Source organism: Mobula birostris, chromosome 7 (assembly GCF_030028105.1).
Source record: "Mobula birostris isolate sMobBir1 chromosome 7, sMobBir1.hap1, whole genome shotgun sequence".
Lineage (NCBI taxonomy): Eukaryota > Metazoa > Chordata > Chondrichthyes > Myliobatiformes > Myliobatidae > Mobula > Mobula birostris.
The window spans coordinates 157554742-157567728 of record NC_092376.1 but is presented as its reverse complement, the minus strand read 5'-3'; the positions used below and the strand labels follow the sequence as shown (position 1 = coordinate 157567728).

Below are 12987 nucleotides of genomic sequence, written 5' to 3'. Positions count from 1 at the left end.
TTGAGTACTAACGCTGTTTCTCTTGCCACAAATTCTGCTTAATCTGCAGAGCTTTTGCAGTGTTTTCTGCTTTTACTTCATTTGCCCTCTGAATAGTATGCTATGGCCTGACAGCCTGCATGCTGGTAACACTGTCTCATAACATCTGTTCCTGGAATATTCTTTAAAGGAGGAAGCACTGAATTTTTACCTGATTTTTGGCTGCAGCTCCAACTGCACGATTTCTGGGTCCCAACGACACAAAAGACCTGGAAGTTTAAAAAAACTTTAATTAATTGCTCCAAGATCCCATTTTATACTTTTTCCATGATAAATTTTGTATTAAAATATCTAACATTTGGCTTCAGTGGTCAGATAATAAACAGATCAAAAGCTGTCACAGAAATGTAAACTGCTTTTATATTAATGTAGAGATTGCTTGTGTTGGATTATAGGTTGAATAATATTCACAAGCCAGATACCGGTATTTTTCCTGATAAATCTGACTACGTTATCTCAATAGGTGATATGCAGGCCCATTATCAATAAAGGGAGTTGGAGATTTTCTAACAGTATAATGAATGCTGCATTAAAGACTAATCAATAAGTTACAGTTCAGTTTATTTATGTTTTTGCATTTAAGACTTCAGGTGTAAGTATCCAGGTCCTAGAAAAACCTGAGATAATAACTATGCAGATTCAATCAGTAAATAAATCAGAGCTGTGATAACCTTCTAATGTTCCCAGCATCAATGGTAACCCCAATCAAGATAGGTTTCTGCCTTAAAACCAGTCAATAAACACCCTATTAAAAATAATGAATTGAGAATTACAAGTTGAATTTGCTTCCCAGATTACATTAAATGACCAAAAATCATTGGTAGTTGCCCAAACATACAGTCCAATTAATTTAAAACTATCTTTTGCAGAGCCTTTTTTGCAGTAGCTGCTTTTGGGAACTTTAGCAACTTTATGGTGTTACTTCAACTCTAATGTTGCAGTGACCACAGGAAAATGTGGTCAGCAGATGAAGTCCACTGAAAACATCATAGAATCATTGAGATTTATACCACTAAGTTTGAGCCACAATTGTGACAGAACTGCAGCTTGATGTCATCTTGAACAATATGACCATACAATATCCTTCACTGTATTCAATCAGCCTCTTCTTTGCCAATTTTCCTAATCTGTCCAAATCCTTCTGCAGACTCCCTGCTTCCTCAACACTACCTGCCACTCCACGGATCTAGTATACTTGGCCACATAGCTATCAATTCCGTCATTCAGATCATTAACTTTTATTGTGAAAAGTAGTGGACCCAACAGCAACCTTGCAGAACACCACCAGTCACCAACAGCCAACCACAAAAATTCCCCTTTATATCCACTCTTTGCCTTTTGACAGTCAGACAACCTTCCGACAATGCTAGCACCTTTCTTGTAATACCATGGCAACCTCATATGCTACACCTTGCCAAAGGCCTCCTGGAAATCCAACTCACCTTTGTCTATCCTGCCCGTTCATGCAGCTGAAAGCAAGATGCATGTTGGGAAATTGAAAAAATGAATTTAAATTTTAAGCTTTGAGGTACTCCAGGTTATTACGTTGTATTTTGTTATTTGCAGAAACTGGTAAAGTAAAACATACTAATGGCAACCTTTAAGGGAAAAAAAACATTCATTTATACTTCTGAGTACCAAAATCTACACACTGAGAGTGAAAATTCTCATGGCTTAGAAAGGTTGTAGTAATGTGCAAGGATTTAGGTTGGTAATTGAATGTACATACATCAATTAATATCCTAGATACGAAAGAACACAGTGATACAGAGAAAATACATTGCGGTTTTCTTCAAATTTTTAATAAAAATACAGCAACACGAAATAATGGAGGAATTCAGCAAGCCAGGCAGCATCTACGTAGAGGAATGAAGAGTCGACGTTTTGGCCCGAAACATCGACTCTTTATTCTTTTCAATAGTTGGTACTTGACCTGCTGAGTTCCTTCAGCATTTTGTGCGCGCTGCTCTGGAGTTCCAGTATCTGTTGTGGTTTTAATAAAACCACAGTATTTACTTAATGCACCTAATTTATCAGAATAAAATTACACACATGATTTGAGTGTCATCTGAGGGACAAAATAGCATTATAGTAACCTTCAAATGTTTGGTGATGCAATCATTATGACAGTGTTTGGCTACAGGTCAATTTGCAGCTGAGGATAATCCATTGCTGCTTTCCTGTCAGCCTTGGCCATCCCCAGGCTATCAAACCTATGGGTTAACAATGTGTGAGGGCTACCCACGTCTAGAACATCGGTATTCTAGTTATATCAATACTTCCTTTTCCCTCTGCAAAAAAAAAAAAATCATTGGAGGCCCACTCTGGTACACCACTGGTAGCAGGCTTCAATTCCAAAAACAACCTTACATCAATATTTTCTGCCTCCAATCACCAGGCCAGTTTCAGATCCAGCTAGCCATGGGTTCTTATTTTTTGGAAAGTAATTGGAAACTTATTTTTGCACTCTATAGATACTGAGGATCTGTGCATTTTGTTTTATTGTAATAAGATTTTATTTAAAAAGTCCTTTAAAAAACAATAGTGAGGTTTGAATTAGGAAGAGTATAGGGACTGGCTTATTAACATGAAAAGTAATAAAACTTGAGGTGTGACATGAAAGTCAAATCATTCATAGTTAAGGAAAAATAATTTACAGTGTTGCAGGTTCAAACCAAAGCATGCTGGACACCAATCCAATCAAAATATCTGGTTCATCTCAAAAGGAATTTATTCATTTAGTGGACATGGGCATGACAAGACCAACATTTATAGCCCTGTAGTGGAAAAAACATCATGCTTTAGTCACTTAATAAACTACATTGCTGTGGAACAAGAGCTGAAAAAAAATGGACTCTGATGACTCTTCTCCGACCTGAAACAGTAACTCTTGTTTCTCCTCACACAGATGTAATCTGACCTGATGAATAGTTCTAGGATTTGCTTTTATTTTTAAAGTTAATATCAACAATGTCAATACAATTATTTTCCCATCCCAATCAGTTATTAATTATCCAACTTTAAAAGACCGTTGACATTGCCAGATTGGAATTTACATCACTGGTTTATTGACCTAGGCGTCAGAATTATTAATCTAGTAATATTATCACCGTGCAAATCGAAGAAGCTCAAATGCTGTCTACAGTAGAGATGAATAAAATACTAAGATTGCAAACCTTTGCAATTGTCTACGCATAGTGGCTTTGCACATTATATGACTAAGTACATTCAAGGGTGAAAAAAATGACTCTCCCTGAAATAATTCTATTTTTGAAAAATGTGGGAATTGAGGGACGTGGAGGACAGACTGGAAAGTGAATGAAGTACCAATTCAACTATGATCTTATTGAATGAAGGGCCACATCCACTAATCCAGTTTTCATGAGGTTCTAACATGCTTTTTCAGGGAGCGGTCATGAAAGCGATAAATGGTCGGGTGTGCACTAAGTATATCAGACCAGGCGTGTGCAAACTGGACACGGGAGATATGCCAAATCACAACTCACATTACGGAAAGGATTGAAGAATCGCAATACAGTATTACCGAAATCCTGTTGGCATTCAATCAGTTTGTATTGCCTTTCTACCTCGCAGACATCGCAATCAGCATATCCACCAAATTTCTATTTTAATGAAGGAACGGAACTAAATTATGCGAAAAATTTATATTCAATCTTCCCAAAACACTTGGAATCTTGCAATGAAGGGGAGACAGCACAACAACTTTAACACTGGAATTTATCTTCCAGTTAAAACAAAAATGCAAATGCTGCTGACTTGAAACATAAACGTGTTAGTTAAAATGAAAATAGGAACGTGCCGATGGGCAAAACGCACACGGATTAAGTTGAAAGGAAAAATCTAGAAAGCGAAAGGCATGGGGCAGTGAGTAAGATGCTCAATTTTAGTGCCGCAGTCAGTCAATGCCTCCACCCCCGGTGGGTAAGGTGGGAGTGACTAGGCCCCAATGCAACCAACAACGTTACACGTTCGCTGTTCGTGACCCCTGCCAGAGCCGTGGAAGAGCCCAGGCGGATACCTACGGGGTGCTCCTTTCGCTGCATTCGTTAGCGGCCGTCTCGATGCCGCCGCCTCTTGCCACAGCCACATAACAGTTCTGGAAACCGACATCAAAGCCGACCACTGACATCTCCGGTCTGTCTTATTGTTTTTGTTTGTTTCCAATGGTCTCGGACAACCAAGAGCAATCTACCCAACGCCAGCACTTTTCCTGGTGTGTTTTTTCCCCCTCTCAGCTTGCTCTCCGGCTTTCTCAGAAGAACAGGAACCGCCGGGCTCTCTCTCGTTCCCTCACTCGTGCACCACAGGATCGGCCGGCTCCGATCTCGCGAGAATTCGCCTCTTTCCGCCCCGCCTCCCGACCCGTCGTCACTTCGGCCGCGAGCGTCACCGGCGAACTCGCCGTCGTTCGGTGAGCCCGGATATTGTTGTGTTTGCGGGGTGGTGCTGGGGTGCAGGTTTGCGGCGGGGCGGGGGGGGGGAGTGAGACGCCAAGGGACAGCATTACTTCAGTGGAGGATTTACCGGTAAGAATATATTGTTAAGTGTAAAAATGAGCAATCGTGAGAGTTGGAGGGTGTATGACATGTGGAGGGGGACTTGGGTAGTGGTGTGAACTTTTTCTAAATCCATTTGGACACTTCACTGGGGTTGGAAAGGTTGCCTCAAGGATACCCAATCTCCAGAGGAGCGCCTGCGGCAAGCGGAAACAAATTTGTCTTGGTTGTTCTCCGGTGACGTTGCTATGGCGAAAGTGAAGGTGTGCTATTTATGGGCAAATGTACACCAACGATTTGCTGCTTTTAAATATGTGACATCCTTGAATTTGTGTGATTGCATCTATCGCCCCAAAGATATCTTGCTTCCAAATTTTAAAAAATCCACAAACTCTGTTATGCGTTCAGTCGAGGTGCCCAGATCTGTTTTGGCTTAAATCGTTATGTCATAAGTGGTTAGGCAACCTTTGTAAACACTTAGCATGAAAGTTACTTTTGTAAATAATCTTTAAAAACTTTGAACTATCGATGGCACCAATGTTCATTAAATTTATTGTTCAGTAACTGAAAGCATTATTTTAATCAAATATCAATTCTGATAAATTCACAGTAAATTGCCAAACGAACCATTAACTTCAGTTTTGACTTTAAAGTTTTATTATCAAGATATCTGCATGTCATAATCTTTTGGCCTGTACTGGATACGTTTACATTTTTGAGAAGTTTCACAATCTGTTGTCTGCATGCAAAAAAACAAATTCTTTACCTGTCTCAACAAATGTTAAAGCACAGATTTGCTTGTCTTTTTAAACTTTGAGGTTCTTTGGTTTTTTCAAAAGCCTTTTAAATAAACCAGAGACTGGCTTTAGATAGATTTGTTTTAAATAGTCTTCATTTAATATGGAGGGGGCTTTTCTGTTGTGAAGTGTAGCATGATGCTTAAGCCACTGGAGTAGCAATCTAGATGTTTGAACAAATGATTCAGATGTGTAAACTGGATAAAATAAACTATTCTGACATCATTTCTCCTTGTTTGTAATACTTTGATGTATTGTTTTCCGTTTCATGTTTTCAAACCTGTCAACATCAGTCCATGTCTTGTAAATACAGGACTCTATATGAGAAGTGCATTTCTAGCTTCTAGTCCTTACGACAATCTATGTTTCTAGATCTCATTTTTGTATATAATCTATTTGTTATATATTTAGTGTTTTATTTGCAGGTGGTGTCATAGAGCACTACAGCACAGAAGCAGGCCTTTCAGTCCATCTAGTTCATGTCAGTCTATCTTCTGCCTAGACCCATCTATTTGTATCTGGACTATAGCGATCCATGTCTCTTTCATCCATGTATCTATCCAAATTTCTCTTAAATGTTACAATTGAATCTGCATCTACCACTTCCACTGTAAGCTTGTTCCACACTCTGAGTAAAGAAGTTCATCTTCAGATTCCCCTTAAATATTTCATCTTTCCCTCTATGACCTCTAGTTCTCATCTCACTCAACCTGAGGGGAGAAAGCTTGCATGCATCCACCCAATCTATAACCCTCATAATTTAGTATAGCTCTTAAAAACTCTCCTCTCATTCTCCTCTCATTTTCCTGCACTGCCATGCATAATGTCCTAACCTATCAATCTTTCCGTATAACTCAGGTTCTCAAGTCCTGAACATCCTTGTAAATTTTCTCTGCTCTCATATAAGCTTACTAATGTCTTTCCTGTGGGTAAATGTCCCCATCTGCACACAGTATCTCACCAGCATCTTCTACATCTTCAACATAACATCCCAACTTCTGTACTCTGTCCTGATTTATGAAGGTCAGTGGTCAAAAGCTCTCTTTATTAACTTAACTACCTGTGATACCTATTAATTAAAGAAATTCTACTTTCAATGAATTACGGATCTGTATTCCTAGGACCCTTTGTTCTGCCACACAGCTCAGTGCCCTACCCTTCACTGTGTCAATCTTAGCATAGTTTGTCCTCCCTGAGTACAACACCTCACAGTTCACTGCATTAAAATATAACTGAAAATTTTCAGTTATATTTTCCTGGCTGGTCCGGATCATTATGCAAACTTTGGCCTTTCTCACTGTCCACTCTGCCCCCAATCTTGGTGTTATCCACAAGTTTGGTGATTCAGTTTACCATATTGTCATCTAAATCATGAATATTAGATTAGATTATGAGGACACGCAGTCCTCTTTTATTGTCACTTAGTAACGCATGTGTTAAGAAATGATACAATGTTCCTCCGGTGTGATATCACAGAAACACAAGACGGACCAAGACTGAAAAACTAACAAAAAACACATATAGATGATAAACAACAACTGAGCCAGTGATCACTGTAGCATACCATTAGTCACAGGTCTCCAGTCAGAGAGACACCCATCTACTATCATTTTCTGGAATCTCCTGCTAAGCCAACATTGAATCCAATTCAACACACAAAATTCTGGAATAATTCAGCAGGTCATGATCGATGGAAATGAATAAATAGTCAACATATCAGGCTGAGATCCTTATTCAGGACTTAGTTCATCCTGAATTCCAAGCAACTTAGGCTTCTGGAACAATACCCCCTCCACCCTTCCCGACTAGATAAACTTTGTCAAAGATCTTTCTAAAGTTTGTATAGATAATGTCCACTGCCTATCTTTCATCAACCTTTTTGGTAAACTCTTTGAGCTCTATATGATTGGTTAGATGTGACCTACAATGCTCAAATCCATGTTGTCTATCTCCAACCATGCTCTGTCTATCCAAATATGTATTATCCTATTTCTTAGAATATCCTCCACTAATTTACCCACGACTGACGTCATGTTAACCAGCCTATAATTTCCCAGTTTATTCTTAGAGCCTTTCTTAATCCACAGAACAATAGCCATGGTCTAGTTCTCTGGCATCTCATCCATGCCTAAAGACATTTCAAATATCTTTGCAATCAGTTGATAGTCTATCATTGGGAACATGAAGTTTTAATTTTTAAAATAAAATTAAAATTAACATTTTATATTAAAAATAAAAAAAATAACCTGCCTTATAGTGCATAACTCTGAAGATTAAATGCAATCATATGCTTGTATTAATATATCCGGAAAATTGCCCTTAATCTCTTTGACATTGGCTCTTTCCATTCAGGCATATGACTTTGTTCTGCTAGTCAATCTGTTCAAATGTTTAGTCATAAGTCATTTTATGAAAAGCATTTTGAATCTTTCTTATCTATAATGGGTTTTAACAGGCACTGGTCAGTTTGGAGACGTACATGTACCAGTTTGATTGATTGAAACTTCCTTAATAGATTGCAGATGCATGTGGCAGTGATTGCTTCAGTTAAAATTGTTCCAAAGTATATTTGTCTATTAATATGTTATTTGATTTGATGACTGGCACAGGCAATGATGTTAGATAAACATGCATTTGATCAAAAAAATAGTGAATTAGCTGCTTTTCCAATTTACTTAGAATTTCAGTGAAGTAATCTTTACAACTATGTTTAGCCCATTTACAAACTATGTGTTCCCAGGGCAGTAGAGTGGAACATTATTCATCTTTGATATGCTGTTTGTTAGTCTGATAACAATTGAATGCTTATCCATTGCCCAAGTTATTGATGTGAGGGTATAGGGTTTGGGAAAAATAAAAGTGAGTTCATTTCTATTCTCGGCAGGACAGCACCCAATCTTCTCTTTATGGTTGTTGGACACATATGAAGAGCACGAATCCTGTCTGGAGCTCTTACTATTCTCTTAATAGCACAGCTATCAAGGACAATTGCAGCATCTCACTGACAACCTGGTAGTGAAATGATGGGCTGCCCTCTGTATATATTTTTATCTATGTATCTCATCTTTCCCCCCACCCCTCATGTGTGGTGTGTGTGTGTATTTTTTTCTCTCAATCTTGGGTCCTGTACCAGAGGCCTAAAGTTTGAGAGTTTGGCACAGTATCCTTGCTATTCCTAGTCGCGCACTCTTATGGACTAAGATCTCAGATGTTGTTCCTGGAATTTGTTGGAGCCACTCTCCCAATCCAGGTGTCACAGCTCCAAGTGCTCCTATCACCACTGGGATTACTCTGGCTTTAACCTTCCACATCCTTTCTATCTGCTCTTTCAATCCCTGGTATTTCTCCAGCTTCTCATATTCTTTCTTCCTGATGTTACTGTCATTTGGGATTGCCACCTCTGTGACTATTGCTTTCTTCTGTTCCTTGACTAGTATTACTGTGGCTGGTTGGCCAATAGCTGCTTATCAGCCTGTACTGGAAGTCTCACAGGATCTTAGCTTCTCAGTTGTTTGCCATTTGGACTAGGAAGTGTTCCATCCATACTCAGTGCAGATGTTCCTGTACACAATTCCTGTAACTTGTTTGTGCTGTTCAGAGTATGCTGTCCCTTCTTGATTCATGCACCCTGCTACTACTTACTGGATAGTTTCAGCAGATTCCTTGCACAGTCTGCATCTTGGATCTTCTCTGGTGTGATAGCAGGGGTGTATCTATAGAAAATAGCGCCTATGGTGAGCACTGAAATTGCGCCCCCATCCAAACATCTGACATCCATCTTCTAGATAACTTTACCATAATATCGGCTCAAAAATACAAGTCAAGCTTGTTCATCTTCTAATTAACAAATTATGGCACTACATGAAAATTATAACTGCACCTTCCTTGCTTTCACTGATGCAAATTGGTCTATGATGTGATTAAAATCAGTTTTTTCAGTTTCTTCTCTTTCTACACTCAGCAGAGCAAGATCACAGAGTCTGCCTTGACCCATGGAGGTTCTCAAATACGAAAGTATTATTTTTAACTTGCTGAATGATCTCACACCGCTGGCGATGGAAACTGCGATGGTTAGCATTAACTGAATAGCAACGCAAAGATTGGGGAAGACACCCTCATCTCCGTACTGAACAATAAATTCAAGCAGCTCTTCAGGTCTTGATATTTTCATGTTGACCTGCCTTGATAGCAACATTCTGCAATCCAAAATTTCTTCATATAGCTGCTGTCAATCAACATCAGAGTTGTACAATTTGCCGAAATTTTCGCACTTCTTCTTTAGGTCGTTACTGTTGGCACCGTAACACAGTCCCTCGACATCGAGAAGTAACCCAAACTTGGCGTCAGTGTCGTGCAAACGAGCAAACCTTTCGTCCATTTCTCTGTGAAGATGGTCGAGTGTTCCCTTCATGACTCTTCCCATTTGCTCCTTAGCTGTTAAGCCAGCGTCTCTCGAGTTCTCATCAGCCATTCGTTTCTTTTGTCTCTGACGTCTTTCAACTTCAATATTCCATTCTTGACAGAGACCGACTCCTTCTTCGAGTGACTCACTGACCACTTCACCTGTGAGTCGGCTGGGGTGATATACTGCGTCTGGTGCTCCCGATGTGGCCTTCTATATATTGGCGAGACCTGACGCAGACTGGGAGATCGTTTTGCTGAATACCTACGCTCTGTCCACCAGAGAAAGCAGGATCTCCCAGTGGCCACACATTTTAATTCCACATCCCATTCCCATTCTGACATGTCTATCTATGGCCTCCTCTACTGTAAAGATGAAGCCACACTCAGGTTGGAGGAACAACACCTTATATTCCGTCTGGGTAGCCTCCAACCTGATGGCATGAACTTTGACTTCTCTAGCTTCCGCTGATGCCCCACCTCCCCCTGATGCCCCACCTCCCCCTCGTACCCCATCCGTTATTTATATACACACATTCTTCCTCTCACTCTCCTTTTTCTTCCTCTGTTCCTCTGACTACTTGCCCATCCTCTGGGTTTTCCCCCCCCTCCCCCTTTTCCTTCTCCCTGGGCCTCCTGTCCCATGATCCTCTCATACTCCTTTTGCCAATTACCTGTCCAGCTCTTGGCTCCATCCCTCTCCCTCCTGTCTTCTCCTATTATTTTGGATCTCCACCTCCCCCTCCCACTTTTAAATCTCTTACTAGCTCTTTCTTCAGTTAGTCCTGACGAAGGGTCTTGGCCTGAAATGTCGACTGGACCTCTTCCTAGAGATGCTGCCTGGCCTGCTGCGTGTTGCTTGAATTTCCAGCATCTGCAGAATTCCTCGTGTTCACTGACCAATACTTCTCTTTCATCATAAAAATGATCTCGCAGGGCTTTCAAATCCAGGGCAGCATTGTGGAAGTTCATGCTAGGATCCTGCAGCCTCTTTTGAATACGGTCAATGCAAATGGGTACTTTGTCCAAAATCCTAACAAAATCAGAAAATCGTAACTCAACATGCGGTTGTACAGCTGCCTTGCATCACTTCTTGTTTCACTGGTCTCGTTTTCATTGTCTATCATGTCCTGGAGAACTTGAAGTATCTCCTCAAGGTACTTGTTGATGGGCTTCACTGCTTCTGTCCTTGCCCTCCACCTGGTTTCGGACTCCGACTTAACAACCACAGGCATGGCATTTTTGAGTTTTTCCCAGCGCTGTGTTGAACAAGAGAAAAACAAGTAGAGAGCTTCAATGGTTCCAAAAATCATGACCATCATTGTATCCTTCTTGGCTGCATGTACACCCACCAAGTTGAGTGAATGATTGTCGCAATTCACAAACACTGCCAGGTTGTTTTTCTCACTTATTCTTTGATGAACACCACTTCTGTGTCCAGCCATCAAGGCAGCGTTGTCATAGCACTGTGACCGACAATCTTGTAGCTCCATTTTGTCCTTCTCTAGCTGTTTCAAGATGTCTTCAACCAAGCTCTCAGCATCCTTCTGGCTTATCTGGATAAAACCAAGGAAGGACTCTCTAACACGGACTGTTTTCCTCTCAAAATCAACTTCCACATACCTCACTACTTCTGACATCTGCTCACGGTGTGTCTGATCATGAGTTGAGTCGAACATGAGACCGTAGAACAGTACTTAACTTTACGAATGCTTCTCAGTAAACTCTGGCGAACAGTGGATGCCATCATGTGGATGAATTTGTTCTGGACACCCGGTGAAAGTTAAGACATGGATGACTTTGCAAATGAGTGAGGTGTTCTTTTATGACAGGGTCAACGATGGCCAGTAGTTTCAGTCAGCCAAGGAAATTTCCCACATTGGAGTCATCGTCCAGCTGAAGTGACTCCCTGTGTCCTCGCAAAGCCAGGTTCTGAGTCGCAAGGAATTTTATGCAGTGAAGGATTCTCGTCAAGATCTCATGCCATTTCTGATTTTCCTTCTTAATCTGTCACTGAAATACCACGTCAATAACTCCTCTGTTTCCAGCTAAATTTCTTTCCATTTCTTTTCACTGTGTGAAGCATTCCCGGTGATTCTTGGCATTTTCATGAACACTAATCCTTTCAGGTGCTTTCCACTGGTTGAATCCACTTTCTTCCTCCAATGAGGATTGATGGTCTGACCGGGAATAGAGAAGACAACAGATATAAAATGCAGACTTTTTAGAAGGAGAATAGACCAGCCACGAGCGAGTCACTTCCTCACCACGACCATTTCCCGATTTCCTCTTGAACCAAGTTTTGTTCATTGAATGATTATTTGTTGGTAGGAAAGGCCCCTCAATGTTCTGGAAATACTTCGAACCCAGCTTTATTATTTCTGTTCTCAATGCGTCAGGCAGAATTGCTTTTCCAGTATCCTTGTCGAACTTCAGAAGTCCAATGTCATGCTGTTCAATCCCTTCTGGTATGACAGTTCGAGGCTCTTTGACACCATCCAGTTCACTAGGTTCAGTGTCATCACGTTCAATCTCGTCAATCACCACCACCACCATCATCTTCCCCTCCTGTCATGTCCACATTCTCTGTGGCAGCCTCACTCTTAATCTTGTCATGCTCAGATTTATCGGACTTTTCTTCCTCCTCGGCTTGTGACGCATTGGTACTTGATCCACCTTCGGATTCTAACAAACTTGTAGCAGGTGCAGGGGACTCCATGGAACGTGTCGAACTATTTGTTCCGGGCTTTTCAAAGAAGGGCATGAAGAACTTGCTCGACTTCTTGGCTTCCTCAGCCTCCAACTTTCATCTCCCCCGTCCTTCAGCTCCACTTTCCTTCTTTGTGAAGAAACGTTTCATGGTCGTCTTATACAATGCTCTGAAATAAGGCCATCCTAGTGCTTCTCACCCATGGTAATCAAAGACAAATCATACATCTGAAGAAAATTCTTTTTTCACTACCTGAGGATGGGTTGTCTGACTTTAATAGAAACTGCTCAGTGGCGACCCCCCTTCAAATGGCACCCAGGGCACCTGCCATACCTTAGATACACCACTGTGTGATAGACTCCTGCTTCTATTGCTCTTGTGTTCAGCACCTGTGCTTGTGCAGCCATGAGCAGCACCTCCGTGCTGTCCCTCAGCCATGCCCTTTCCAGCCATTGGTAGGACTTTATGTCAGCCACCTCTGATATCTGGCGATGGTACATCCCATTAGTGACTTGTCCTACTG

At 40.9% G+C, this 12987-nt stretch overlaps 2 protein-coding genes across 4 annotated transcripts in view; one reads left to right on the top strand and one right to left on the bottom strand.

The window, feature by feature from the left end:
• LOC140200523 (heat shock 70 kDa protein 4-like) overlaps positions 1–4396 on the bottom strand; it is a 38806-nt gene extending 34410 nt beyond the window's left edge. Inside the window, exons 1-2 of the mRNA XM_072263988.1 lie at positions 4083–4396; positions 191–248 (exon numbers count right to left, since the gene is read on the bottom strand). Of these exons, the coding sequence (XP_072120089.1) occupies positions 191–248; positions 4083–4189 (165 nt within the window). The 5' untranslated portion in view covers positions 4190–4396. The remainder of the gene's footprint in view (positions 1–190; positions 249–4082) is intronic.
• Positions 4387–12987, top strand: part of rnf14 (ring finger protein 14) — a 32421-nt gene continuing 23820 nt past the window's right edge. For 2 of the 3 annotated variants that reach the window (XR_011886654.1, XM_072263989.1), the window contains exon 1: positions 4500–4586. The gene's annotated coding sequence lies outside the window, so the exon portion shown is untranslated. Of the gene's footprint in view, positions 4472–4499; positions 4587–12987 lie in introns of those variants that run through there. The other variant, XM_072263990.1, reaches the window with a different exon arrangement.